The following is a 27,591-nucleotide window of genomic DNA, read 5'->3' as shown; positions in this document are numbered from 1 at the left end:
AAGCAATAAAAGTGCAGTTGTAATTATTGATGACTTTAATCTCTGTATAGATTGGACAAATCAAATTAGAAACCATACCACACGGAATGAATTCCTTGAGTGTGTAGTGGATGCTTTTCTGGATCAATAAATCGAGGAAATACATGGAGAAGAGGGCAGCCAATTCAAGATAGAATGTGATGTAGTTAATTCTGAGATGAGGATCTTGAATCTCAGTAAAGGAAGCTACAATGGGAGCTGGCTATCAGGTGCCTGGATATGATAAACTGGAATATTACGTAGAGGGCTGACAGTGGAAACATAAATGCAAACATTTAACAATCATGTGGATGAATTGCAAGAATTGGTCATTCCTGTCTGACACAAAAATAAAATAGAAAAGGTGACCCAGCCCTGGCCAACAAGGAAATTTAGTGATTGCAATAGATCCAAGGAAGTGTCATACAAACTGATCAAAAAAAAGCAGCAGGCCTAAGGATTGGGAGCAGTTCAGATTTCAACAAACAACAAAAGGATTGATTAAGAGGAGGAAATGTTCAATTAAATACACACTTGCATCTGTTTTTGCAATGGAGGACACAAACAATGTCCTAAGATATTGGGGACATGGTCTAATGAGAAGGATGAACTGAAGGAAGTCAGTATTAGTAGGGATATAATGTTATGGAGGTAGGTGTGATTAAAAGTTAATAAATTGACATCCTGAAGCATTTAATAAAGTGGCCCTAGAAATATTGGATGAGTTGGTGGTCATCATTCATAATCTCTAGACAGTGGAACACTTCCTATTGATTGGTAGATAGCTAATGTAACCCCATTATTTAAAAAAGGTCAAGATAAAACAGGGAATTATAGACCGGTTAGCCTGACATCCATAGTGGGAAAATGCTAGAGTCTGTGATAAAGAATTCAGTAGCAGAGCACTTGGAAAATAGTGACAGGATCGGACAGGATCAGTCAGCACAACTTTATGAAAGGGAAATCACGTATGACAAATCTACTGGAATTTTTTGAGGATGCAACTAATAAAGTGAATAAGGGGGAGCAAGTGAATGTGGTTTACTTGGACTGTCAGAAGGCTTTCAATTAGGTCGCTCATAAGAAATTAGCATTTAAAATTAAAGCAAATAGGTTTGGGAGTAGTGTAAAAACATGGTTAGAAAATTGGTTGGCAGACTGGAAACAAAGATTAGGAATAAACTGATCTTTTTTCTGAGTAGCAGGAGGTGACTTCTGCAGTACTGCACGGATCAGTGCTTGGTTCTGAGCTATGCACAATATATATTAATGATTTAGATGAGGGTTCAAAGGGACATAGCCAAATGTAGGCAAATGGGACTAGTTTAGTTTGGGAAACCTGATCAGCATGGACGAGTCGAACTGAAGGGTCTATTTCTATGCTGTATGATTCTATGACTAAAAGCTATATTTTAAGTATTCCATGTATAATGTAGCATATCAGATTTTGGGGAGTTAAAATATTTGGGGAGAGAAAAAGACGGTTTGTTTGTTTGCAAAGTTATTTTCAAATTAACAAATTGTGAAGCCATGTACACGTATCTAATTCTATGATGTTATTTTCAGAAACATTAAATCAATCATATTGCTAGTTGACACCTTACCTGGATTCACCTGAGCACTTGTAAGATCTAGGCGGTGTAGCAGCATTAATAGCAGATGTATAATGGGAAATGAAGTCGCGACCATCTTAGGTAAGCAGATTTTCAGGTCTGAAAAAAAGAGAACCAGAGTAAGTACTGAACTTTAAATAATAGTATCACCTTTTCTAAACTATATTCTAGCTGTTTGAATTTGCCTTATTTCTTTAGCAGACCTGCAATCACATTAGTCTTACAGCTATGTATTTCTCTGCTGCCAAATGGAACTGTAAAACCTCACCCACATTACAATCCATGTGTTTACATTGGGCTTCAAAGCTATGGTTAACCATGTCATTGCTGCAAATTCCTCAAAACAATAAGAGCAATATAATGCTCATAACTTGAATGTGGAATATGCCTCAATTACTTATAAGTATCTGCTGTTAGTGAAGAATTCCTTTTGAAAAGTTATCATATGATAAAATTTGCTGTTTGTTCCTTCTAAAGTTTAGGTGAAATTTTGCATTTTTGCAGTTTATTTGTAAATCAATTGAGCTACAGGCATTGAAAGGCAGAACCTGCATGTATATAATTCCTTTCACAACATCTCAAAGCATTTTGAAATGCAGGGGAATACAGCTGCCAATCTGTTTTAGTATTAAGGATTAATATTGGCCATTACATCAGGAAAACACTCCTGTCATGAAGTGTTTTATGCTCAATGGCTTGTATGCAGGCAGGGCTTCCCTCTAAATGTCTCATGCACATTAAAGCACCTATGGCAGTGCAGTACGCCCTCAGTACTGCATCAGGGCATAGCTTCAATTTGGTGCTTACATCTCTGAAATGGAACTTGAACCCACAGCTTTCTCACTCAGAGGCGATAATGCTATCACTGGGCCACAGCTGAAAACCAGACAAATAGGTTTACATTGTTTTGAGCAGTTTTGTGTTAGTACTATGGTTGGGACAAAATTACATCACAATGATGAATAGTTTAATTTTCTTGAGGTTTTTTGCAACTCCCCATGTCTGAACATTACAGAAAAAAAACAAGCATTTCACAAGTCACCTAAGTATTTGTCATATGCAAATAGATCATCAATTGCTATGAAGGGCCGAGTGGCTTATCAAAAGCCTAGTTTCCATTCTATGCTATTTCGTGGCTCAGTTATACAGCCACTACAAAACTCACACAGATCTCAGGAGTTCCCAAACCACAATTGGTGCCATTGTTCTAACCCCTAGTATTTCAAATGTCTGCCTGCTATCCTGCTTAAAGCAGTCACATGCAAAATCAACATGATTCTGTTGTTGTGAGGATGAATAAAGCAGAAAATATTATTCTGAATCCGTCCAGTTTCTCTAATGCAAAGCAGACCCATTGAGCAATATATTCCAGTCACATTGTTGCTACTGCACCAAGCAAGGAACCTTTGGTTTGTCATAAGACATTGCACGGCGTTAACAAAATTCCTCATTGCCATTCTCATACTTGTTACTGCTATTCAATGTCTGAAACATTAGTGAGAAAGTGTTTGAGCAGATACTGTAACAGAGTTTAGGGAAGAGCTTTCAATTTCATCCTGCTCTCAAATGCAATTGAGTTTGATTTGGATTTAGATTTATTGTCATGTGTAATCAAGTACACAAATACAGGAGTACATTGAAAAGTGTGCAAAATTGCCACTTTCTGGCATCGATGCAGTATACAAAAGACAGGATTAAAAACAGAATCAGAAATACAAAAAAAGGAAACAACAAGATCACTCCCCGCCCCATTCATCATGAGTCCTTGCCTCCAGTAAGCCCATCCCTCAGTCTGAGATCACTCAAGTTCCCACAGTCCCCTGCAAGACACCGCAGCGGGAATGTCACCAACTCTACAATCAGATACCTGGGCCTAGCCATGCCCTGGTGCCGCACCACCGTCACTGGAACCCGTGTCACCACTCTTCGGTGCCATATTGCCTCTGCCAACATTGTTCCCAACAGGAGTCTGTGCTGGGCCGATCTCGACCATGCAGCTGCTGGCTCCCAAACTGGGCTCAAGCTCAACGCTGGGCCCCTATGCCTCATTCTGGCTTATGTTGCTGCCACTGCCGGCTCCTTGGACTGCCACTTCAACAAAGAAACCCGCTACTACCGATACTCTGGGAAGGGGACCACTCCTGCTCCTGCCGACCCCCGAGAAGGGGACCACTCCTGCTGCTGCCGACATTCCTGGGAATGGGACCAATGCAAACCAAAGATCAAGGAAAAAAAAAGGTTTGAAATGCCCAGAGAGTGTGTCTAAAATAAAAATATCAGAGGTCCAACTGTTTTTGTTTTAAAAGCAGTAAAAGAAAAATGCTAAGAAAAAAACCAAAAAATCTCACAGTAGACAGTCTGGAAGATTACAGTAATAGTATCTTTTGATATAGTCATGGCATTTGATAATGACAAGACATGGAGACTTTTTTTTAATGGCAGTGTAACACAGACAATTCAGAATAATGGGGGCTTTATCCACTGCCACATTTGGTACAACATGAATGCCTCCCATGTTACAGTAACAAAATCACATTTTATTGCAGTCCTCCTCCTTTTACAATTGGTGCCTACATTTTTTTTACCGTATTTGTTCAGCTTGCACAAATCCTATTTAAACTACAAACAAGTTTGAAGTAGAGAGGGAGGCAATTCAGATCTTTATGTCTGTGGAAATTGAAAAAGAGGAGCCAGTTCAGTAACACTTACCAGCTCTTGTCCATAGTGTATTTAGGTTACAACATTTAAAGTGAAAATGCTTTTTTAAATGTTAGGAGTGTTATTTTTTGCCTCTACTAACCTTTCAGGCACTGAGTACCATATGAGTCTTACTTCTTCACTTTCATTTAATCCTCTGATAATTAGTTTATATCTGTGCCCCCAAGTTATTGCTAAAAGAAATAGGTTCTTCCTATCCTCAAATAAATCCCCCAAGCACTCTCTATTCAAAAGAAAACAAGCCCAACCTTTATTATTTTCGCCATAGCTGAAACTCACCATTCCTGGAAGCAAGTTCTTAAATCTTCTAGTGTGATCATATACTTCCTGTGATGTGGTAATGAGAACTGTTTGCAGTACTTTAACTGTGGCCTAAGTAGCAATCTACATAACTCCCCCATAACTTACCTGTTTTTCTGTGGCTCAGCTAATATAGTGTATCCTATATCTCTTCTTAACCACCTTTAACTATCTGTCTATGAATATTTTCTTTGTTCCTCTATATTTCTCACTATCTTACATTTTGTGCATACCTTCCCCTCCCTCCCCCCATCCCTTGTTTGTACAAATGAAATATCTAATTGGATATCTCCAAAGGGATCTACTAAGGAAAGATCATCGCAGCTTCTAAATCTGTGGTCATTTGTAGCCTTATGTGAAGCTCCACTACTAGTTCTCCCTAACCGTCCATAGCTCCCCTATAATCTTATGATGGTGTTCTCCAAAGTAGAAAATCGAAGTTGGATGAATTGTCATCGTTTTGTTTCTTGGTTATTAGTTTGACAATAATTTCAGGTAGAAAGGAGGCATTGGGAAGCTGTCATGTTCCATCTCAGTATCTGACCTTTAGAATCCAAACTTTCTAGCTCCAACTTTGTGAAGATGGACAGAGAGCTGTCAACGTTGCTTGAAGCCTTGACAACATGGAAAGTGCTGTAAACTTACCGGACCATTTGTTAGACACATTTGCTGATACAAACAGAGATAATTCCTCTAAGATGCTTAGTAGCTCCATTTCCCTTTGCTAACTGCCTCTCTGGTATATCCCACATATTAGGCAGTCTGATATGGAGATGCTAGAGTTGGACTGGGGTGGACAAGGTCAAAAATCAAACAACACCAGGTTTTAGTCCAATAGCTTTTTCAGAATTGCAAGCTTTTGGAGCTCAGCTCCTTCCTCAGACATGGTATGATACAGAGGTATATGACACAGTATTTATAAGCAAAAAGTTAACAACTTTAAAACTAGCTGCCCTTGTTGAATCCTTTAATCAGTTAGGAAGTAGACTGCTGATTAAAATGCAAAATCTAAATCGCTTTCAAGGCTTTGTCCCTAGATAATTAAAGGTTTTATCAATGTATAAGAGGTGACATCTCAGGTTAGACAATGCACTTTAGTTCTGGAGACAGAGCACGTTCCTGCTTATCAGAGTGTAGTCTAGTGAGCAGGCGAACCACGGAATGACATGTCCATTGGAAAACATTAATTGATTCTTTTCTGACTTTTTGATGATACAATTTAAACAAAAACAACAGTGCAAATCAAAAACTACATGGATGATAATAATCATTCATTCAAAGTTGGAACATACAATATTTCAATATACAGATGCATCAAACAGGGTGAAAGGAATTTACTGAAATTAAGAGCTGAGAAACTAAGTTAATGAAAAGGAAGAAAGACAATCAAAATAAAGCAGTGATGAATTTATTTAAAATGCAAAAAAATTTAAGGAATAAATTAATCTAACCTCAAAGAGAGCCCATTGATGACACAAAACATTACACAACATTGCCAGTCTTAAAATGTACCAGTGTTATTCTTTATGAGTCATCTAATGTAATCCAATTTTGAGAATGGTTTCCTGTACTCTTGAGCATTGCTTTATCTAAGCAACTTTCTTTTTAAAAGAAAAAGCACTTTTTTGATAGTGGCTTGTGACAGAGAATGCCAAAGTCTAAGTACTTTGTATGTAAAGACATTTTCAAAACTTTGCCTTCAATTCTCCTTGTGAGCATTTTAAATTTGATATGTCCTGTCAGAGTTCCACCAATGATTAGAAATGATTTATCGCAACATACTTTATTATGAGTTTCAACATCCTGAATACGTGAATCAGATCATCCTTTGATATCTCACATCACTCTTAAAAATTTTATTCTTCCCTTCCTGGTAGCTTCCTCTTGAATCTACCCCTATTCTTGTTATAATAATGGAACTATGGTTTAATTTTATGTCTAAATCCAGTTTCCACCAGAGCCACACATTCCAAATGTTGGTTCAAATGTAGGCCAAAGAGTTGAATTCCAGAGAGGAGGTGAGAGTGATGTCAAGGTCACATTTGACAGTGTGACATCAAGAGGACCTAGCAAAACTGGAATCAATGGGAATCAGGTTGTTGAAATCATATCTGGCACAAAGGAAGATAGTTGTGATTGTTGGAGGTCAGTCATTTCAGCTCCAAGACATCTCTACAGGACAGTCCCTCAAGGAGTGTCCTTGGCCCAACCATTTTCAGCTGCTTTGTCAATGACCTTCTCTGCATCATAAGATCAAAAATGGAGATGTTCATTGATGATTGGATAATGTACAACACCATTTGCCACTGAAGCAGTAAATGTTCAAATGCAGCAAGCTCTGGACAATATTCAGGTTTGGACTGTTAAGTGGTAAGTGACATTAGTACCACACATGTTCCAGGCAATTACCACCTCCAAGAGATTGTCTCTTGACATTCAATAGTGCATTACTGAATTTCCCACAATTAACATCCTGTGGTTATTGTTATCCAGAAACTGAACTGGAGCATCCATATAAATATTGTGACTACAAGTAAGGTTAGCGGCTAAGAATCTTGCAGTGAATAATTCATCTTTTGACTTTAGTCCACCATCTACAAGGCACAAGTCAGAAATGTGTTGGAATACTCCCCACTTGCCTGAATGAGTGCAACTCCTACAACACTCAAGAAGTTTGACACTATCCAGGACAAAGCAACTGGCTTGATTCTCAAGCAGTCTACTTCTAAGGAAATGCAGTGAAAATTTCAACAAATTTCACAGAAAACTGGAGACACAAACCCAATGAAAATCAGGTATAACTTTTAATGCAACAGTAACTTCCACGATCTTCACATACTAAATGGAAAATCAATGTTGCGTTCTTCATGAAAATTAATATTTGTATATTAAATAGCTAAGAAGGGATCACAGTATTAAAGTGTTTTGGGCAAGTTGAGTTTAAACTGGTATTACTTCATGCATAACCATGACCTTCAGGAGCTTGCTTGACCACTTCGCGGAATTCAAAAAAATTACCCCAACCTTTGAAAGTTAATCTTACTAATGGTTTACACTATCTAGTTGTTGCCTCCAACCTGTTCAATCACTCTTCCTGTTTCTTTTATCTGTCCAGGCACATGTCCACATGGTTATTGATGGGTGTGGTATGATCACTGGAGGCTGAATTGATGAAATGACTGGCATCATGCAGATATTTTTTCAGCTGGATTTTCTATTTAATGACGGTCAAAGAATAATTTGCTATTAGTCCATAATCAGACATCAAGGAATCTACGTCTGACTAAAATGTCTTCTTGGCACTGTTTAAACAATGTTGAAGCCATCCCTCATGCTTGCAACTAGCATTCCATTTCTATATGTGTGGCACTGATGTCTGCTCTTTACCAAACATGGTCAATGACAGGTCTTCTTTACAATCATCTCTCCCCTAACAACAATATCCATTTATGATAACTATGCAAGAATTCAAATTCCAAAAAACATCTTAATTGTTTACATCAATCTGTGCTTCACTCAATTCACTCATGAATGTGAGTGACTGGGTTTGGACTGTCAAGAATGCGCACATTATAATGCCAGGTCCTTCTTAGAGAAAGAAAGACAGAGAGACAGGCTGGAATTTTTGCTTTGAAGGCAAATCTCTCCATTGTTACAGCATTATTTTCCAGAGACAGATTGGCCCCGAATGTAGTAAATGCTACTTTTGTAAGTGGAGAGATGGCAACAACTATCAAATTGTACTTCTGTCTTAGGGAGGCAGCTGCTAATATAGCCACTGCCAATCCAGCAGTCATCTCTGATTTTTGTCTGCCAGGAGTGGGACAATGTGCTGTGCAGATTAGGCTTTTTAAGAACAGCTTGCTTGGAGAGGTTGGGTACACTTTTGGAGAGGGCAGATACTTCTTTGGATATAGCTTCGGGATACCCTTTAGGGAGGTTAGGTGACTTTTGGGAGAGGAAAGGTGTCCTTTGAAATCATTAAAAGTAGAGGTGAATTAATGTAAAAAGCAAATAAACTAAGTCAAACTTTAAACCTCATTGGAAGAGTCAACAGCAACTGTCTAAAGCATTTAAAACTCCTGCCCTTGAAATAGTTGAAAAACATACTGAGTGGAATTTTTTTTGCTATTTCAATCTGTTGACATAATCATCAGCATGATAATTACTGGAATGGTGCTGATTGACTTATTTCACAAGCATTATCACACTGGGGTGCCTGCCATTTCATGATTTGGCTGAGAGTTCCACACTGTTACAGACTCTTTGAAACAGGTCTATGAATTTCACTGCTCGTTTTTGTATGGGATTGAAGAGAGTTCAATGTAATGAATGGATTCTTAATTAATGACAGCTTTTAGGAAATAATGAATCATTTAATAGATACTTGAGAATGTCATTTTATGTTATTTTAGTGTGGTTCCAGATATTTGCCCATGATGGATATCAGGTGAATTGGCCAGGTAGATGCAAGGGTAAAAGGTAGTATGTGCCAGCCATGGAGGGTACAAGAGCTATAGTGGTTGGGTGAAGAGGCATAAGCTGTCATGGAGCTATGTGTGGCAATGAGGTGTTAGAAAGGGCCATGAGGTGGCATGAGTTGGCATTGATGGGGAGTGTGTGTGGTGTTGTTGAGGGGAGACAAAGGGGTGATGGCTAAAAGGGCTGTTTGTTGTTGTGGTGTTTTTCTCAAAGATCTGGTTCACAGAGCCCATTTCAGCAACCTGTCTTCCACAATCAGCCTCCACATAGTCTTTTGGTTCATATACCATGGCTCCCAAAGCCCTACCCCCTACCCTAGAACAAAAATGCTACCATCTACAACACTTCTTTCCAGGTCAGGTTGTGGAGCCGGAATCTGTGCTCCTGATCCAGGAGCAAAAATGAAGGTCAGAGGAAACTCTACACCCCACCCGTGAAGGCTTTGTACAATCCTATTAGAGGTTAGAAGCTGACAGTTTAATATCCAAACAATGTGAAGAAAGGCACATGAGAAGTCAATTGCCATTTGATAATTGGCAAGAAATCCCACTTTGGTCTTTTGCAGGATGTGAGATGTTTATCATTGGCAAGGAAACCCATTCATAATTATAAAAACCAAAAGAACTACAGATGCTGGAAATCAGAAACAAAAACAGAAATTGCTAGAAAAGGTCAGCAGGTTTGGCAGCATCTGTGGAGAGAATTCAGAGTTAATATTTCAGGTCAAGCGACCTTCCTCAGAACCCATCCATAATTATCCTTCAGAAGGTGGCAGTGAGACATCTTCTTGAACTACTTCAGTCTGTGTGGTGTAGGTACACTCACAATGCTGTTAAGGAGGGAGTTTCAGGAATTTTGATCCAGTGACAGTGAAGGAATGATGATACAGATCCAAGACACCACTGTGTATGGCTTGGAGGGGAAATTGCAGATGGCAGAGGTCTCAGGTTTGCAATGCGCTACTGAAGGAGCTATGGTGAGTTGCTGCAGTACGTTTTGTGGATGTACTCTTGCACTGTTCGTTCAATATGGCATCTTCCATCAAGATGATTAATAGCTCATGCATCTGTTCAGATGTGCAAAATGCAGAAAATAGCTCCAGTCCTTTGGGTGCATCTGGCGCCTGTGTACTGTCTTATTCAGCCTAATATTTTACTGAATATCATCTTGTTTATTTAACAGCTGTATTTATTTTTAATCGTAAAACAAACATTATCTTCATTATTGCTGACAATATAAACTGGGGTCATTCTGTCTTGTTATTTTGCCGACTGCTGTGCATAGTTACGGGCCCATGCCAAACAATACATCATTACTTCCTCTGTTAAAAGATCTTTACTGCGAGGAGTCATAAAATCTTTGTGGTGCTTCATGCTTTGCTTCAAATTGCTCTCCCCTTTAACATCATAAAATTAAGACAAATCTGGGTAATAAATTGGACTGAATAGTGAAAATGCTTGTAATCTGAATCAAAAACAGAAAATGCTGGTAAGTATTCAGCAGAACAGACAGTATCTACAGTGAAAGAAACATTGGTAATGGTCTAAGGCAATTGACGTTTGTCTGAACCTGAAGACCAGCGATGGACAGCTTTGACCCTTGGAAATACTCCAGGTCTGACAGCAGACCATCATCATGAACCATTATCTCTACAGCTTTCATGACAGATGGTGCCTGGCTAACTTAACAATTCCACTGTTTTCAGTTTTTATTTGAATAAACACATTTGTTTAATAAGCTTAAATCCAATAAATATTTTTGATCGATAAGCAGAGACAGCATTATTCCTTTCTCTCCTTTGACTGAATAAACAAAATTCCATCAAGTCTTCACTCAGAATAATAGTTTAAAGTTATTTCAAATGCAGGCTGAAGTGAAACAAATGCAGTGTTGTTTGCCAGTCATATAGTGTCAGAGTTATACTAGTCACGAGAACAACATATGGGCAAAAAAAATGTTGTTTTCCCAAAACACTTCAGTTCACATAGCAACCATTTCTTTTTTTCTCTTGGCTTGATAACTGGAAATTTCATCAGTTGCTCTAAAACTGTAATAGATTTGGATGAGAAACATGCAAAGCATTAATCTAGTTTGTATTGTCTGAGAAATATTGGCCAAGCAAAAGAGCTACACATACAATACTTGATTAAAATGTTTCTGATTTTGAACTGCAGCTATTGTTAAAATATAAATCATTCTATAAACAAATTCAAATTTTGGATTACCTGCTAAATTAAAGGATCTAATTATCTAAAATAAATTACCTGCTCTTGGAGTCTTTAAGTCCAACATTTCATGAAAGAGGTTGGTGTTGAACAAAGAAATATTTTTACATTTAATGTCTGTAAGAAACTCAGGTTAACTGTGGTAAAACCAAAGATTCTCTCGATTAAAACTCGCATTTTCTGGCCCAAATTCTTGAAGAACTTCCCGAGTGGGATATGGTTTAATTTTCTACAAAAGATATATGGTTTTGTCCTCTGAGTGATGCTGCAAATGTTATGCTATTCACTGCAGAATTAGCTCTAAACTTGAAACTGGGCTGTCAAACTGATTTCACCTGGGAGAGAGGAAAGTTCAATCTCAACATGTTAAACTAGATTCAAGCTATAAATTACGCGAGTGCATGATTTCAACTCCTGAGGCCTCCTTTTTTTTTCATGTTAAGTGCCCAAATTCACATTCTTGCAAGAGAGAAGTAGGAAGTATTGCTCAATGTTTTACAAAGCTTTCATGGAATACTTGCCATGCAACTTGACATATTTTTAAGAAAGAAAAATGACTAAATATTGTCTTGCTTTGAAGAACAACCGTCTTTGTCTCTTTCTTAGAAGTTTTGAGAACTTCAAGCAAAAATTGGGAAATCTGGGAAAATTCTGAGAGATAATCAGAATTTATTTTCGCAGGAGATGTAGATTTGGCAAAGAGTGCATTCAAGGCTGCAGTCTCAGAATGTACTCGATGATTCAAGTTGATAAAACTGCTCCATTGAGCTGTCATTCCAATTATGTGTTATTGCGTATTATACGGGCAAAATATAGACCGTCATTATTGGAGAAGTGGCATTACCTGGTGATATATGATCAACAAAAGAAATCTGAAAGAATGACAAATCCAGCTCTGATGTGATAATCCACTGTTTCATCTCTGGAGCCGGAAGCTAAGAACAATCAGTGGAGTGCCCAGAGGTTCATTGGGTAAATGAACCATGAAACATATGGAATAGATTTTGAATGTGTGTGGGGGGCAGAGCCAGAACAAAAAGCATTGCTGGTCCTAGATACAATTTTTGACTATTATAATTCCCGGGTGTCATTTAAATGCTTCTGGTCTACTTCCTGTACATATAATCACACTTGTAGAACTAATACACAGACATGCACAGGATCTCTCTTATAAATGTGTGTGGAGAGGCACTCACACAGTTACACAATCTTCTCTTGGATGAACATATGTACAGAAGATCAACACCCTCACACACGCACACACACTTGCAGAAGGTACACATCCCAGATAGATTGGTGGAGTGGGCAGATAAGTGGCAGATAAAGTTCAATGCAGAGAAGCGTGAGGTGATGCATTTGGTGAGAAGACCATGGACATATAATATAAGAGGTACAATTTTAAAGGGAGTGCACAAATCAATGAAGGTAGCAGCAGAAGTTGACAGAGCAACTAGTAAAACGTACAGTATCATGGACTTTACTAACAGGGGCTTTGAGCAAGGAGGTCATGCTGAAGTTGTATAAGGCCCTTCTCAGACCTCAACTGGGTTATTGTGGGCATCGCACTATAGGACGGATCAGAATGCAGTGGAAAGACTGCAGAAGAAATTTACAAGAACAATTCAAAGAATGAGAAGCTTTGGTTTTGAGGATAACTTGGAGAAGTTGGGACTGCTTCAGTTGCAGAGAGGAAGGTTAAGAGAAGGACTGATATAAGTTTTCAAAATCCTGAAGGAACAAGATAAAGTAGAAAGAGAGAAATTGTTTCCAATCATTAAAGGATCAAGGAACAAATGGACACAGGTTTAAAGTGATTTGCAAAAGAAACAAATGTGATGTTGGAAAGAAAGTTTTTCCAGAACAAGTGGTTTGGGTTTGGAATGTGCTGCCTGGAAATGTGGTAGAGGCAGGTTCACTGACATTCAACTGGAAAAGCATTCAAGAAGGAAGAGGTTGATTGTTTCTATTTAACAAATGTGCAAGGAAATGGGGACAAAATGGAAGGGTGGCACTAAGTCATGATGCCCATTTGGAAAGCCAGTCAACACAAAGGACCAAATGACCTTCTTCTGTACCATAAGACTTCTCTGGTATCAATCTATATATATTCCTGAAATAATGTACAAAGAAAACTGCATATGTTGAAACTCTGAACCAAATAAAAACAATGGCAGTGGGTAGCGAGTCAGTCAACAACTGGTAAAAGAGGGAACCAATTAATTATTAAAATGTGGACTCATTTTCAGAAATAACCAACAATCTGAGTGTTTCCAAGCATTCTCTGTTATTAATTTCCGTCTGTTGGTGGCTGCAGTGCTCTGTGAATCAAATTGTTTTTACAGATGGGTGAACAGAGAAATGTATTTCCCTTTACTTTATAGTAGGGGATTTGCCTTCCAATATCGTCCACCTTTCACACACAATGGATTCGATAACAACATCGCAGAAGGATGCTTTGTACTTATGGGATGCTGTCTCCATAATCTTCTCTTGGGAGGTCTGCACAAAAGTAAACGAATGTTGAGAGCATTTGAGGCTGTTTTGGATGTATTTTATGTCAGTTTGTTGATTGGATGCCAGAGTAGAAATGAGTTGTAATGTCAATAAAAAGCACTCACAGAAGACCTGACCATCTCTAGTGTGACCCTGACAATCTGTTAAAAAAATGAGAGAAATAAAAGCACACTGTTGAGATTGTTGCTAATGAATTTCAAAATTCTTTGTAATTTGTATGTATTCCATAGGAGAAAAAAAAAACAAAATTGTATTCATCCTCAGCTTTTCTGGCCGTGCATGCATTTGTCAGGCCAATGAAGAAGCTCGGGAGTTGGGACTAAGGGGACAGCAAAGTGTGAGTGGAAACCTGTCTTCCTACCCCATCTAAGGCGACATATAGGACACATGCTTTTGTCAGTCTTGGCACAGAGTATAACAGCAAGGATATAATATTGTAGCTGTACAGAGTTTTGGTCAGGCCACAGCTGGAGTACTGTGTGCAGTTCTGGTCACCTCATTACAGAAACGAATGTGGTAGCACTAGAAGGGATACAGAGGAGGATCCTGAGGATGTTGTCTGGAATGGAGAAATTAAAAAACAAAATTAAAAAACAAATAAGGAGAGACTAGATAGGCCTGGATTGTTTTCTTTAGAGATGGAAAGACTGAGAGGCACCTGATTGAGGTAAATAAGATTATGAGGGGTATGGACAGGCTGCATAGCAAGCAGTTATTCCCCTTGGTTGAGAAGTCAATCACAAGAGGGCATAATTTCAGGGTAGGAGACAGGAGATTTGGGAAAACCTTTTTAACTTAGTGGGTGGTGGGAATCTGGAATGCACTGCCTGGGAAGGTAGTGGAGGTTGGAAACTTACAACCTTTAAAAATATTTGGATGAGCCCTTCAAATATCATAACATTCAAGGATATGAGACAAGTGCAGGAAATTGGGATTAGTGCACTTTTAGTAGTTATGTTGGTGCAAATTCGATGGGCCGTAGGGCCTTTTCTGTACTGTATAAATCAATGAATCTATGTATCTTTTGGTCTAGTGAGATTCACACACTTCTGTCTTTGTAAGTTACTTTAAATGATATGGTGAGTTTAGGGAAGGGAACCTCCAATGTGTGAGATTTGAAGACTACAGAGATGCTCACTTGGACAAAAACTATGATGACAATGGTTACTAAAGGTAAAGGATGGAAGTTGGGTGGAGATAAAGACAAGGAGGGAGATGGAAGGGGTGGGATAAATGAAGAAACGGTGAGGATTTCTTGTGATTTCAGGGAGCCAATAATACACAACCTTGGACAAAGGATCTAGTATAAAAGTGATATTTGAATAGGTGTGGCAGAGCAGCAGTCCACGAATACAGCACAGGCTTGTGCGGGCTGGCCTATGAAGATCTGCAGAGTTAATCAGTCTATTGCAATCACTGACAGTGGCAGAGATAGTCAGCTTTAGTGCTGGAGGCTCCGTTCGGGAACTCACAAATAATATCTTAGGATTCAATCCAAAGACTAAACGGTTAATTCTTTATTTTCTACACATTTGCCATTAAGTTGTTCTTTGCAATTTGCATGCACTCATTGAATAAATAAATATCTTATATTTGTATACAGCTTTTCACAGCCTTTGACCATGAATGCCCTCCTACCCTGTGCCGATTATCATGCCTTAACTACACTAAACAAAACCTTCTGTCCGTATCCCTGTATTCCCTCCCTATTCATGTAACCAGCCAGATGCTTCTTAAATGTTACCAATGGGGCTGCTTCCATCACCTCTTCTGGCAGTGCGTTCTGTGTGAAAATCTTTCCTCGCACATCTCCCTTAAACATTCCCCCTCTCACCTTGAACCTGTGTCCCCTTATAATTGAAACCTCAACCCTGGACAAAAGCCTCTGATCTATGCCTCTCATAATTTTGTAGACCTCTATCAGGTGTCCTCTCAGCCATCATCTTTCCAGTGAAAACAATCTTACTCTTTTTAACCTTTCTCATAGCCAGTATCCTCAAGACCAGGCAACATCCTTGTGAACCTTCTCTGTACACTTCCCAAAGCTTCCACGTCCTTCTGATTGTATGGCGAGCCAAAACTGCACATAATACTCCAAATGTGGCCTAACAAGGGTATTATATAGCTGCAACATGGTTTGCCAACTCTTGTACTCCATGCTTTGGCTGATGATGGTAAGCATGCCACATGCCTTCTTAATCACCTCCGTTACCTGTGTTGCCACTTTTAGGGAATAGTGGACTGCACACACAAATCTGCCTGTATGTTAATGTTCCAAAGAGTTCTGCCATTTACAGTATAATTCACACCTAAATTTGGTTCTCCAAAATGCATCACCTTGTATTTGTCTGAATTAAACTTCATCTGCCATTTCTGTGCCAAGTCGCCAATTTAGCTATAAACCATTGTATCCTTTCACAATCGTCAACACTGTTAGCAACTCCACCAATCTTCATATCATCTGCAAACTTACTAATCAGACCACCCACATATTCCTCCAGATGTTTCCACACTGTAGAGTTTTTCTGGTTTGATGGGGGTTGATAGACTGAAATGTAGGAGTTGATGTAACGAGATTCATCCACTTTGGTTGAATGTTTGAGAAGTTAGTTATTTTTGAACGCCCATACAGCTCTAACTGAAGCTCTTTTAAAAAACTGATGCTTGTAGGGACATGAAAATGAACATTTGCACAGTTTGGTTCAACGTTAATTGTGCAATAACGAATACCTTCAAAAGTGGTACGGCTACTTTCATGGGGGATTTTAATCTGCATGTAGATTGGTCAAACCAGCTCAGTCAGGGTAGCCTTGAGGAAGAGTTCGTTGAGTGTATCCGTGATAGTTTTCTTGAACAGCATGTAATGGATTGATGAGGGAGCAAGCTATCCTAGATCTGGTCCTATGTAATGAGACAGGAATAATTAATGACCTTCTCTTGGAAGGAGCGATCACAGTATGGATGAATTTAAAATACAGCTGGAGAGTGTGAAGATAAAATCCAATACCTGACTCCTGTGCTTGAATAAGGGGGACTATGATAGAATGAGGGAGGACCTGGCTAAAGTAGACTGGAAACAGAGACTTTATGAGCGACAGTTGATGAGCAGTGGCGGACATTCAAAGAAATTTTTCAAAGTGCTCAGCAAAAGTATATTCCAGTGAGAAGGAAGGACTGTAAGAGGAGGGGTAATCTGTCATGGGTATCCAAGGAAATAAGGCAGGCTATCAAAGTGAAAGAGAAGGCATACAAAGTGGCCAAAAACAGCAGGAATCCAGAAGGTTGGGAAAACTTTAAAGGTCAACAGAAAGTCACAAAAAGAGCTATAAAGAAAAGTAAGATGGAGCATGAGAAAAAACTAGCACAGAATATAAAGACAGAAAGCAAAAGTTTCTATAAATATATAAAAAAAGAACAGTGGCTAAAGCAAATATTGATCCTTTAGAGGATGAGAAGGGACAGTTAGTTATGGGATATGATGAAATGGCTGAGGCATTGAAAAGTTACTTTGCATCAATCTTTACAGTGGAGGACACTAAAAACATGCCAGTACTTGACGAAGAGACGAAGGTAAGTGAGGATCTGGAAACAAGTATTATTACAAAAGAGCTAGTGTTGGGTAATCTAATGGAGCTAAGGATAGATAAGTATCCTGACCCTGATGAAATGCATCCCAGTGTACTAACAGAGATGGTGGGAGAAATAGCAGGTAGACTGGCAGTAATTTTCCAAAATTCGCTGGACTCTGGGGCAGTCCCAGCAGATTGGAAAATAGCAAATGTGATGCCACTATTTAAAAAGGGAAATAGACAAAATATGGGGAATTATTGACCAGTGAGCTTAACCTCTGTAGTGGGAAAGATGCTGAAGTCTATTATCAAGGAAGAAATAGCAGGGCATCTTGAAAGAAATTGTCCCATTGCACAGGTGCAGCACGGGTTCATGAAGGGCAGGTCATGCTTCACAAATCTTTTGGAATTCTACGAAGACATGATGAGCAAGGTGGACAATTGGCACCTAGTCGATGTGGTGTACCTAGTTTTCCAAAAGGCCTTTGATAAGGTGCTGCATATGAGGCTGCTACATAAGAGAAGGATGCATGTTGTTAGGGGTGGAGTATTAGCGTGGATAGAGGATTAGTTGACTGACAGGAAGCCAACAGTGAGGATAAGAGGATAAATGAGTGCTATTCTGGCTGGCAATCAGTGACTAGTGGTGTGCCTCAGGGATCAGGTGGGACCATAATTATTTACAATTTATATAGATGATTTGGAGTTGGGGACCATGTGTACAGTGTCAAAATTTGTCGATGACACTAAGATGAGTGGCAGAGGACTGTGAAACTTTGCAGAGGAACATGGATACATTGAGTGAGTGGGCAAAGGTCTGGCAGTAATGTTAGCAAATGTGAAGTCATACATTTTGGTAGGATGATTCGGAGATGCCGGTGTTGGACTGGGGTGTACAAAGTTAAAAATCACACAACACCAGGTTATAGTGTGCTTCCAATTAAACCTGTTGGACTTTAACCTGGTGTTGTGTGATTTTTAATTTTGGTAGGAGTAAGAGCAAAATAGATTATTATCTTGAATGGTAAAAAGTTGCAGCATGCTGATTTGAGGAACCTGGATGTCCTTGTGCAGGAATCACAGAAGGTTGGTCTGTAGGTACAACGTAATTAGGAAGGCAAATGGAATGTTATCCTTCATTGCTGAAGGGTTTGAGTTTGAAAGCAGAGAGGTAATGTTACAGCTGTACAAGGTGCTGGTAAGACCACACCTGGGATGTGCTGATTTGGTCTCTTTACTAAGAAATGATGTGCTGGTACTGGAGGGGGTGCAGAGGAGGTTCACTAGGTTGATTCCGGAGTTGAGGGGGTTGGTTTATGAGGAGAGGCTGAGTAGATTGGGATTATATTCATTGGAATTCAGAAGAATGAGGGGGGTATCTTATAGAAACATATAAAACTATGGAGGGAATCGATAAGATAGAAGTAGCGAGGGTGTTTCCAATGGTAGATGAAACTAGGACAAGAGGGCATGGTCTCACGATTAGAGGAAGCAGGTTTAGAACTGAACTGAGAAGGAACTTCTTCACCCAGAGGTTATTAATCGATGGATTTCCTTGCCCAGGGAAGTAGTTGTCGCTACTTCAGTAATTGCTTTTAAAACTAAGGTAGATACTTGTTTGAAAAATAAAGGAATTAAGAGATATGGTGAAAACGCAGGTAAGTGGAGCTGAGTGCACGAAAAGTTTAGCCATGATCTTACTGAGTTGCAGAGCAGGCTCGTAGGGCCGGACAGCCTACTCCCACTTCTAGTTCTTATGTTCTGACTCTTTCTCAACACCACTCAGACATGAGAGTTACGGATGGTGAACTGTAAAATATACATATCACTGTTTGAAAATGATTTTGTGCTGTGGAGCTCTGTTCAAAGACAACAATGACAAATTGCATTGATGTAGCTCCTTTAACCTAACAAAATGACAGTAGGGTAGGTCTGCTCCTCTGCTGTCACTTCATAAAACTGCAATGTCCATGTATTGCCACTAACTAGATGTAAACACTAGCATTCAACACATACTTGGTGTCACCATCTTCTACTGCCCATGTACTGTCACTGTGATGATACCTTTAACAAGGTTATACTGCCCTTAGTTTTTTTCAAGAGGGGTTGTAAAGGCAGTGGTGACAAAATGGCTGACAGAAACCACCTAAGTCATCAGCCAGAGGATGCCTTTAGGATTTTTTAAACCAGTTCAGGCTTTTTCTAGATTGGTTTAGCTTTAACAAGGAGTTGAAAACTTCTGGGGACCTGGAGAAACAGCCGATTGTAAATAGAAGATTTATGCTTCAACAGATGTTTCTTGCCTGATCTATCCTTCTGAAACCTCTCCTGCCTGTAAGAACCTGTGTTTGAATTTACCTTTTGCCAAGGGGTGTGTTAATGGGATGTTGCAGGAATTGGAATAGCTTTGTTAATTTATGATATTGTGTCGGTTGTGTTATCAAATAAGTTGTTATTTTAAATTCTGTTTCCTTTTGTTCGTGTTTCATCCAAAATGTTTTAAATAAATTCTGTTTTGTCTAAATCTGAGTGGTTTGACCAGCTGTATCACTCCTGGAATATTCACCTTACATCTGCCTTTACAAAAAATAAAAGTTAGGTATTGGGCTACCTTCTTAAAATGTTTTGAGGGGGGTCTGGCCTGGACCTTAACAATCACCATGATGTCTTTATTTTGGTGATTTACTACTCTGTATTAGCCCACGTAATGCATACCACCGACAGTTTGGTTCTCCTTGAGTTAGATATCTGAAGTTTATTTACAACGTCAACTATTTACAAGGTTCTGTGCTTACTCTCACTCTCTCACACACATAACACACACCTCTGACAGACTACACTGATTCCATTATATAGACAGACTGCTGTTGAGATGGGTGATCAAATTATTGACTCTTGTTCCACCTTTAGAGTGGAATGTCACATGTTGTGATGTTCTGGAACTGTCAGTCACAAACTATTCTTCAGAACCGAAAGATATTGCAAAGGAACAGTATTTGAGAAGAAGAAACAGTGAAAGAGGAAGTCAGACTAGAAAGAGAAGGAGACCTGCCTGGAGGATGAGACCACATTTGCCAAACACTATTGAATGTACACTACTAGAATTAACACGTCTACGAACAAGTTTATTGTCTGAACTGGATTCTCACCATTCCCTACCCAGACAACTCCCATTGTACCACTTCTTGGATCCTTTTTCAATCCAATTTACAAAAGAAATAGAAGACATTTTACTGGGGTAGTGAGATGAATTTGATCAGCTGGTTTAAATAGCTGTACAGACATGCTGGATCACATGGCCTCCTCTTTTCATGTAAGGTTCAATGATTCTTTCATTTACTTACTCATTTTGCCAATTTGTCATGTTCAATTTAAGCTACTTTGTCTACAGCTTTCTCTTAGGTGTGTGGTATTTAAGAACCACAGCAGTTTACACTACAGATAGAGGTCTTTTGAATGTTTATGTCTGTGCTAGTTCTTCACTTAAGAGAAACAAAATGAAGCTCAGTGCTCTCCATCATCCTCTTTCCATAATCTATAACTGAGTCCTGCCCAGCGACTGTTCCACTATCCATTGTGGAAGGAATTCCATTGATGCTCTCTTTTTATTCTGTTGGGTGACCAAATTATTGACCCTTGTTCCAAAAACTCCTCTTTTTCCTTCATACGCTGTCAAAATGGGTGTTAAAGGTTTTCTTTACATTTACTACTGCAGTGGAAATCTATGGTGTAAACAGTCTATACTGTAAACTCGGTAAACACCCAAACTGCTTTTGGCAATATATTATCTAACTATTACTTTGTACAAAATCATTATTTCTTCAGTCTTGCACACAGCCCATTTGAAAAACCGAAACGGTCCTTGGCTTTAGTTCCTTGTAATTGCACACTCATTGAATTGCATGTTTGGGTCATTTGGTCTCTCTATTCACCCACACCAGTCTGTGTCTCATCACTATTTACATTCCTTAACCATCATCTCAAACTGTATTATCGTAAAACCTATTAATATAAAATGCATTTTCTAATCATCTGCCATTTTGCTAACGTCTCCTTATCTTCCTACTGCCTATTTGTAAAACGTAGTATTTTTGTGATTCCTGAAAATTTGGAGATGATGCTACCAATGCCCAAATGAAAATCAGTGATATACTCAGAACAAAATGGTCCAACAACATCCTCTCTTACCCTTCTCCAATCTGAGCGGTATACATTTAAACTGTAATATTTATCAAACTTTCTATTCACACTGCCATATTTCCTCATGGAACAACCTGAAATTCATGTACTCTGCATCTATCAGATGACTTACTTTTATCCATTATATTGGTCACTCAAAAATACTGCTATTACCTTTGGCTTTAACAGATCTGTGTTTTTTGTTCTCGATCAAGTTTCTCTAATTGTTCCCTCATTTTATGTACTAACAGGTTATCCAAGCCCAGTGTCAGCCTCACAGGTCTAGAATTGCCGGTTCATGTTCGGAAACCAATTATAATTGCCCAAAACAAATTGCCCACACTAAGTGAATTTCTGCTTGTCTAAACCATACCAATGCAAAACATCTCAAAACTGTAGAAGTACCAGTGTTTATTAACACTGTTCTGAAGAAGGGTCACTGGACCTGAAACATTAACTCACATAGAGTAAAAGAGTCACAGAGATATACAGCATGGTAACAGACCCTTCGGTCCAACTTGTCTATGTTGGCCAGATAACCTATTTAATTTTATCCCATTTGCCAGCATTTGGCCTATATCCCTCTAAATCCTTTCTATTCATATACTCATCCAGATGTCTTTTAAATGTTGTAATCGTATCAGCTTCCAGCACTTCCTCTTGCAGTTCATTCAATATATACACTACTGTCTGTGTGAAAAAGTTGCCCATTGGGTCCCTTTTATATCTTGCCCCTCTCACCTTAAACATATGCCCTCTAGTTTTGGACTCCCCACCCTGGAGAAAAGACCTTGCCTATATACATTATCCATGCCCCTCTTGATCTTATAAACCTTTATAAGGTCACCCCCTCAGCCTCTGACGCTCCAGGGAAAATAGCCCCAGCCTATTCAGCCTCTCCCTATAGGTCAAAAACTCCAATCTTGGCAACATCTTCGTAAATCCTTTCTGAACCCTTTCAAGTTTCACAACATCCTTCCTATGGCAGGGAGATAAGAACTGCAAGCAAAATTCCAAAAGTGACTGAACCAATATCCTGTACAGTCGCAACATGAGCTCCCAATTCCTATACTCAATGCACTGATCAATAAAGGCAAGCATACCAAACACCTTCTTCACTATCCTATTTACTTGCAACTCCATTTTCAAGGAACTATGAACCTGTACTCTCTTTGTTCAGCAACACTCCCTCGGACCTTACCATTAAGTGTATAAGTCCTGCCCTGATTTGCCCTTCCAAAATGCAGCACCTCACATTTATCTAAATTAAACTCCATCTGCCACTCCTTAGCCCATTGGCCCATCGGATCAAGCTCGTGTTTTACTCTGAGGTAACCTTCACTGTCTACTACATCTCCAATATTTGTGTCATCTGCAAACTTATTAACCATCCCTCCTATGTTCACATCCAAATCATTTATATAAATGACAAAAAGCAGTGGACCCAGCACTGATCCTTGAGGCATACCACTTGTCAGGCCTCCAATCTGAAAAGCAATCCTCCATCACCACCCTCTATCTTCTACCTTCGAGCCAGTTCTATATCCAAATAGCTGGTCCACCCTGTATTCCATCTGATCTAACCTTGCTACCATGAGGTACCTTGTTGAACACTTTACTGCAGTCCATATAGATCACATCCACTGCTCTACCCTCATCAATCCTCTTTGTTGCTTCTTCAAACAAGTTCAATGAAGTTACTGTGCTTTCTTTACACAGATGCTGCCAGACCTGCTGAACTTTTCTCGCAATTTCTGTTTTTGTTCCTGATTTCCAGCATCCACAGTTCTTTCATTTTTTGTTAATACTGTGCTAGTTTGGGTCTAGGGAGGAAAGCTGTGAAAAATGACCAGACCAGATTCTAAACAAAAATTTTAAGTTTCTTGATGAGGTGAATGAGGAAAGTTTTTTTTCGCATTGCTAAATTATTTAATTTAGAAACTATTGTTAGTAAAATCCTTTGATACACAGTGAGCTCATTCATACAATGAAAGTAATACAAAGCTGAATAACTGAAACATTCTACAAGCAGCAACATGGCAATAAGAGATAAACTGGTTTGTGACATCATTTGAGATATGAATGTTGGCCTCAGCAACAGGGACACATCCTCTCTTCTTCAAAATCATGCCCCAGGGTCATTTATATTTACCTGACTAGTTAAACAACTCATTTGAAAGGTAATGCAGCACCCCCTCTCTAATGCACTGAATTATCTGCCTAGCTGTCATGCTCAAGTTTCAAGACAACAACATGCATCCATAACCTTCTGCATCAGGAAATGAGGAAGCCACTAAAGGAACCACAGCTGCACTATTCCCCTATAAACTGTTGTAGTTTCACTAAATGTAGGTATCCATCTTAAACTTACTTGCTCACATGTTCTATTCACTTTTCCTGTCTCACTTCAGTTATACTCACTCAGCACTATTAGTAACATCAATAATTTTATGTGGGAAGAGAGGCAGTGTGTTTGCTTTCTTTTTGACCACATTTGATGTGTAATGTGTACCCAAACTCCAAAGAGAAGAAAGATAGAAGCAACTTTAATGACATAGCAGACGAATTCTACTTGAGTTTCATTCCTTTAACTCTTTGTTGAATCCACATATGAAAAGAACCATATTCATAACAATTCATTAATTATATCAGACATTTTGAAGTGGTCACCATTACCTCCAAGACACAGAGGAATCCAACACGAACTTGTATTCCTTCACCAGGGACATAGCAGTCACAGACTTTGTGTTAGTATTCACATCTCAGGTGCCAAACGGTCGGACTCAGACCAATTTCCAGACAGTTACAGCAATTCATGAGAAGACATTGGTTCAGGAAACTGGATTTATCTTTAGTGGTAGTATCTGTGTGGAGCCCCTCATTATAAAGGATAGCTGGGGATCCTTGTTGCAGCCCAAGGATCTTTTCAAAGATGGAACTTTCAGTTGTCTCCTTCTTAGCAAATCTCTCAAAATACGTGTGTGTGAGAATGGAGTTTGGGCTTGCTCTTGGTTAGCATGCAAGAGATGGGCCATGACTGGAATACCTTCTAGAGATCATACACTGACTGCAGTGTGTATTGGTGCTAGGTTGCACTACAAGGTTATGGCCTCTACTACCTAGATGGCCCATCAGCTACAGGGGAACATCACCACCTGAAAGTGCCCCTCCAAGCCACTGACTATCCTGACTTGAAAATATATCATCTTTCCTTCATCAGTGGCTCAAAATCCTAGACCTTCCCAGATGTCATCGACAGAGGAGTAGATACACCATGCAGGTTACATGTTCATTATCACCTTCCTGGGATTAGCAATAAATGCAGGCATTGCCAGCCATGCTAACATCTGGTAGTGAATAAAAGAAAAAAAACTGCTGCAGTTCCAGGTGGTCCACCAACACCGTCTCAATGCAATAACATAAAACAAAGAACTGCAGATTCTGGAAATCTGAAACAAAAAACAGAAATTGCTAGAGAAAGTCAGGGGAAAGTGAGGACTGCAGATACTGGAGATCAGAGCTGAAAAAGTGTTGCTGGAAAAGCGCAGCAGGTCAGGCAGCATCCAAGGAGCAGGAGCAGAATTCCTGAAGAAGGGCTCATGCCCGAAACATCGATTCTCCTGCTCCTTGGATGCTGCCTGACCTGCTGCGCTTTTCCAGCAACACTTTTTCATCAGAGAAAGTCAGGGGGTCTGGCAGCCTCTGTGGAGAGAAAACGAAGTTAACATTTTGGGTCCAGAGACCCCTCATCAGAACTATTAGTAGCTAGGAAAATGTGCAGGATATAAGGGATGGGGAAATGAGTGAGCAAATAGATGGAGACAGAGCTTAGTCAGGCAGATAAAAGGGATGATTAGCCAAGGTAAACCAGGAAGAAACTAAAGCTGATAATGGGGACCATGAGTAAGTGAAAATGGGTTGGCTGTGCTGAAAGAAGCCCATGTGCTGAATAGGCTGGGGCTGTTTTCCTTGGAGTGTCGGAGGCTGAGGAGTGACCTTATCGAAGTTTATTGAAATTATGAGAGGCTTGATAGGATAAATAGACAAGGTCTTTTCCCTGGCGTGGGGGAGTCCAAAACTAGAGGGCATAGGTTTAGGGAGAAAGAAGATAAAATTTAAAAGGGACCTAAGGGGCAACATTTTCATTCAGAGGGTGATGCGTGTATGGAACTAGCTGCCAGAAGAAGTTGTGGATGTTGGTACAATTATAACATTTAAAATGTATCTGGATGGGTATATTAGGTGAGTGGGCAGATGCATGGCAGATGCAGTTTAATGTGGATAAATGTATGGTTATCCACTTTGGTAGCAAGAACAGGAAGGCAGACTACTACCTCAATGGAATCAATTTATGTAAAGGGGCAGTACAGAGAGATCTGGGTGTTCTTGTACACCAGTCAATGAAGGCAAGCATGCAGGTACAGCAGGTAGTGAAGAAGGCTAATAGCATGCTGGCCTTCATAACAAGAGGAATTGAGTACAGAAGCAAAGAGGTGCTTCTGCAGCTGTATAGTGCCCTGGTGAGACCATACCTGGAGTACTGTGTGCAGTTCTGGTCTCCAAATTTGAGAAAAGACATTCTGGCTATTGAGGGAGTGCAGCGTAGGTTCACGAGGTCAATTCCTGGAATGGCAGGATTACCATACACTGAAAGACTGAAGCGATTGGGCTTGTATACCCTTGAGTTTCGAAGATTGAGAGGGGATCTGATTGAGACGTATAAGATTATGAAAGGATTGGACACCCTGGCAGTAGGAAACATATTTCCACTGATGGGTGAGTGCCGAACCAGAGGACACAGCTTAAAAATACGGGGTAGACCATTTAGGACAGAGCTCAGGAGAAACTTCTTCACCCAGAGAGTGGTGGCTGTGTGGAATGCTCTGCCCCAGAGGGCAGTGGAGGCCCACTCTCTGGATTCATTTAAGAAGGAGTTGCATAAGGCTCTCAAAGATAGTGGAATCAAGGGTTATGGAGATAAGGCAGGAACAGGATACTGATTAGGAATGATCAGCCATGATTATATTGAATGGCGGTGCAGGCTCGAAGGGCTGAATGGCCTACTCCTGTACCTATTGTCTATATGAATAGGATATGGGCCTAGTGCTGGAAAATGGGACTAGACTAGATTGGGATATCTGGTCAGTATGGACAAGTTGGACCAAAGGGTCTGCTTCTATGCTGTACACTTATATGACTCTGTAAGACTCTATGACTCATGACAGGACCAGGGGTATGGGGCTGTGTGAAAGAAACAGAATAAAGTGTTCAGATTCTAAAATTACTGAACTCTATATTGAATCCTGAAGGCAGCAGGGTTCCCAAGGAGAAAATGACTAGGGGTGGTGAATCAACATGGCAGTATCGCCCATATCCCGAAGGCCAATCAATTCCATGACTAAATAAAAGGATGGCAGCCTAAAGGTGTAACAATCATCATGATTATTCTTTTCCTTTAGAATTTCTGAATGTTATACAAACACTGTGCAAAAACCCTATCCTAACCATTCCCAATGCTCAACTGATGCATTTTGTGGTACATTAATAATCTAATCCAGCAAGATTAACCTTTTCAACTGGTGAACACCTCAATCAATCCAGTTAGGTGAAAGTGAGGACTGCAGATACTGGAGATTAGAGTCGAGAGTGTAGTGCTGGAAAAGCAGAACAGGCAGCATCCGAGGTGCAGGAAAATCAATGTTTCGGGCAAAAGCCCTTCATCATCATCATAATTAGTTGGTTGATGATACCCTCCAGCACATCTCATCCACTTCCTGCACCTCTGCCCTCGAACCCCACCCCTCCAACCGCAATAAGGAAAGAACCCCCCGGTCCTCACCTTCCACCCTGCCAACCTCTGTATACATCGCATCATCCTCCACCATTTCCACCACTTATAAACGGGCCTCACCACCACAGATATATTTCCCTCCCCATCCCTATCTGCTTTCCATAAAGACCGCTCCCTCTGTG

General features: G+C 39.7%; 1 protein-coding gene across 4 annotated transcripts in view; it reads right to left on the bottom strand.

The window, feature by feature from the left end:
- ddr2a (discoidin domain receptor tyrosine kinase 2a) overlaps positions 1-27,591 on the bottom strand; it is a 158,841-nt gene that overhangs the window by 72,187 nt on the left and 59,063 nt on the right. For all 4 annotated transcript variants that reach the window (XR_015758195.1, XM_043699846.2, XM_087990870.1 and 1 more), the window contains exon 2: positions 1,623-1,730. Coding sequence is in view for 3 of the 4 variants with exons in the window: in XM_043699846.2 (XP_043555781.1) it covers positions 1,623-1,707 (85 nt within the window). In the remaining variant the exon portion in view is untranslated. The remainder of the gene's footprint in view (positions 1-1,622; positions 1,731-27,591) is intronic.

The sequence above is a fragment of the Chiloscyllium plagiosum genome, unplaced genomic scaffold (assembly GCF_037043375.1).
Source record: "Chiloscyllium plagiosum isolate Xiang-an unplaced genomic scaffold, Cpla_swu_hap1 HiC_scaffold_9, whole genome shotgun sequence".
Taxonomy (NCBI): Eukaryota; Metazoa; Chordata; class Chondrichthyes; order Orectolobiformes; family Hemiscylliidae; genus Chiloscyllium; species Chiloscyllium plagiosum.
This window is presented reverse-complemented; position numbering and strand designations above follow the sequence as displayed.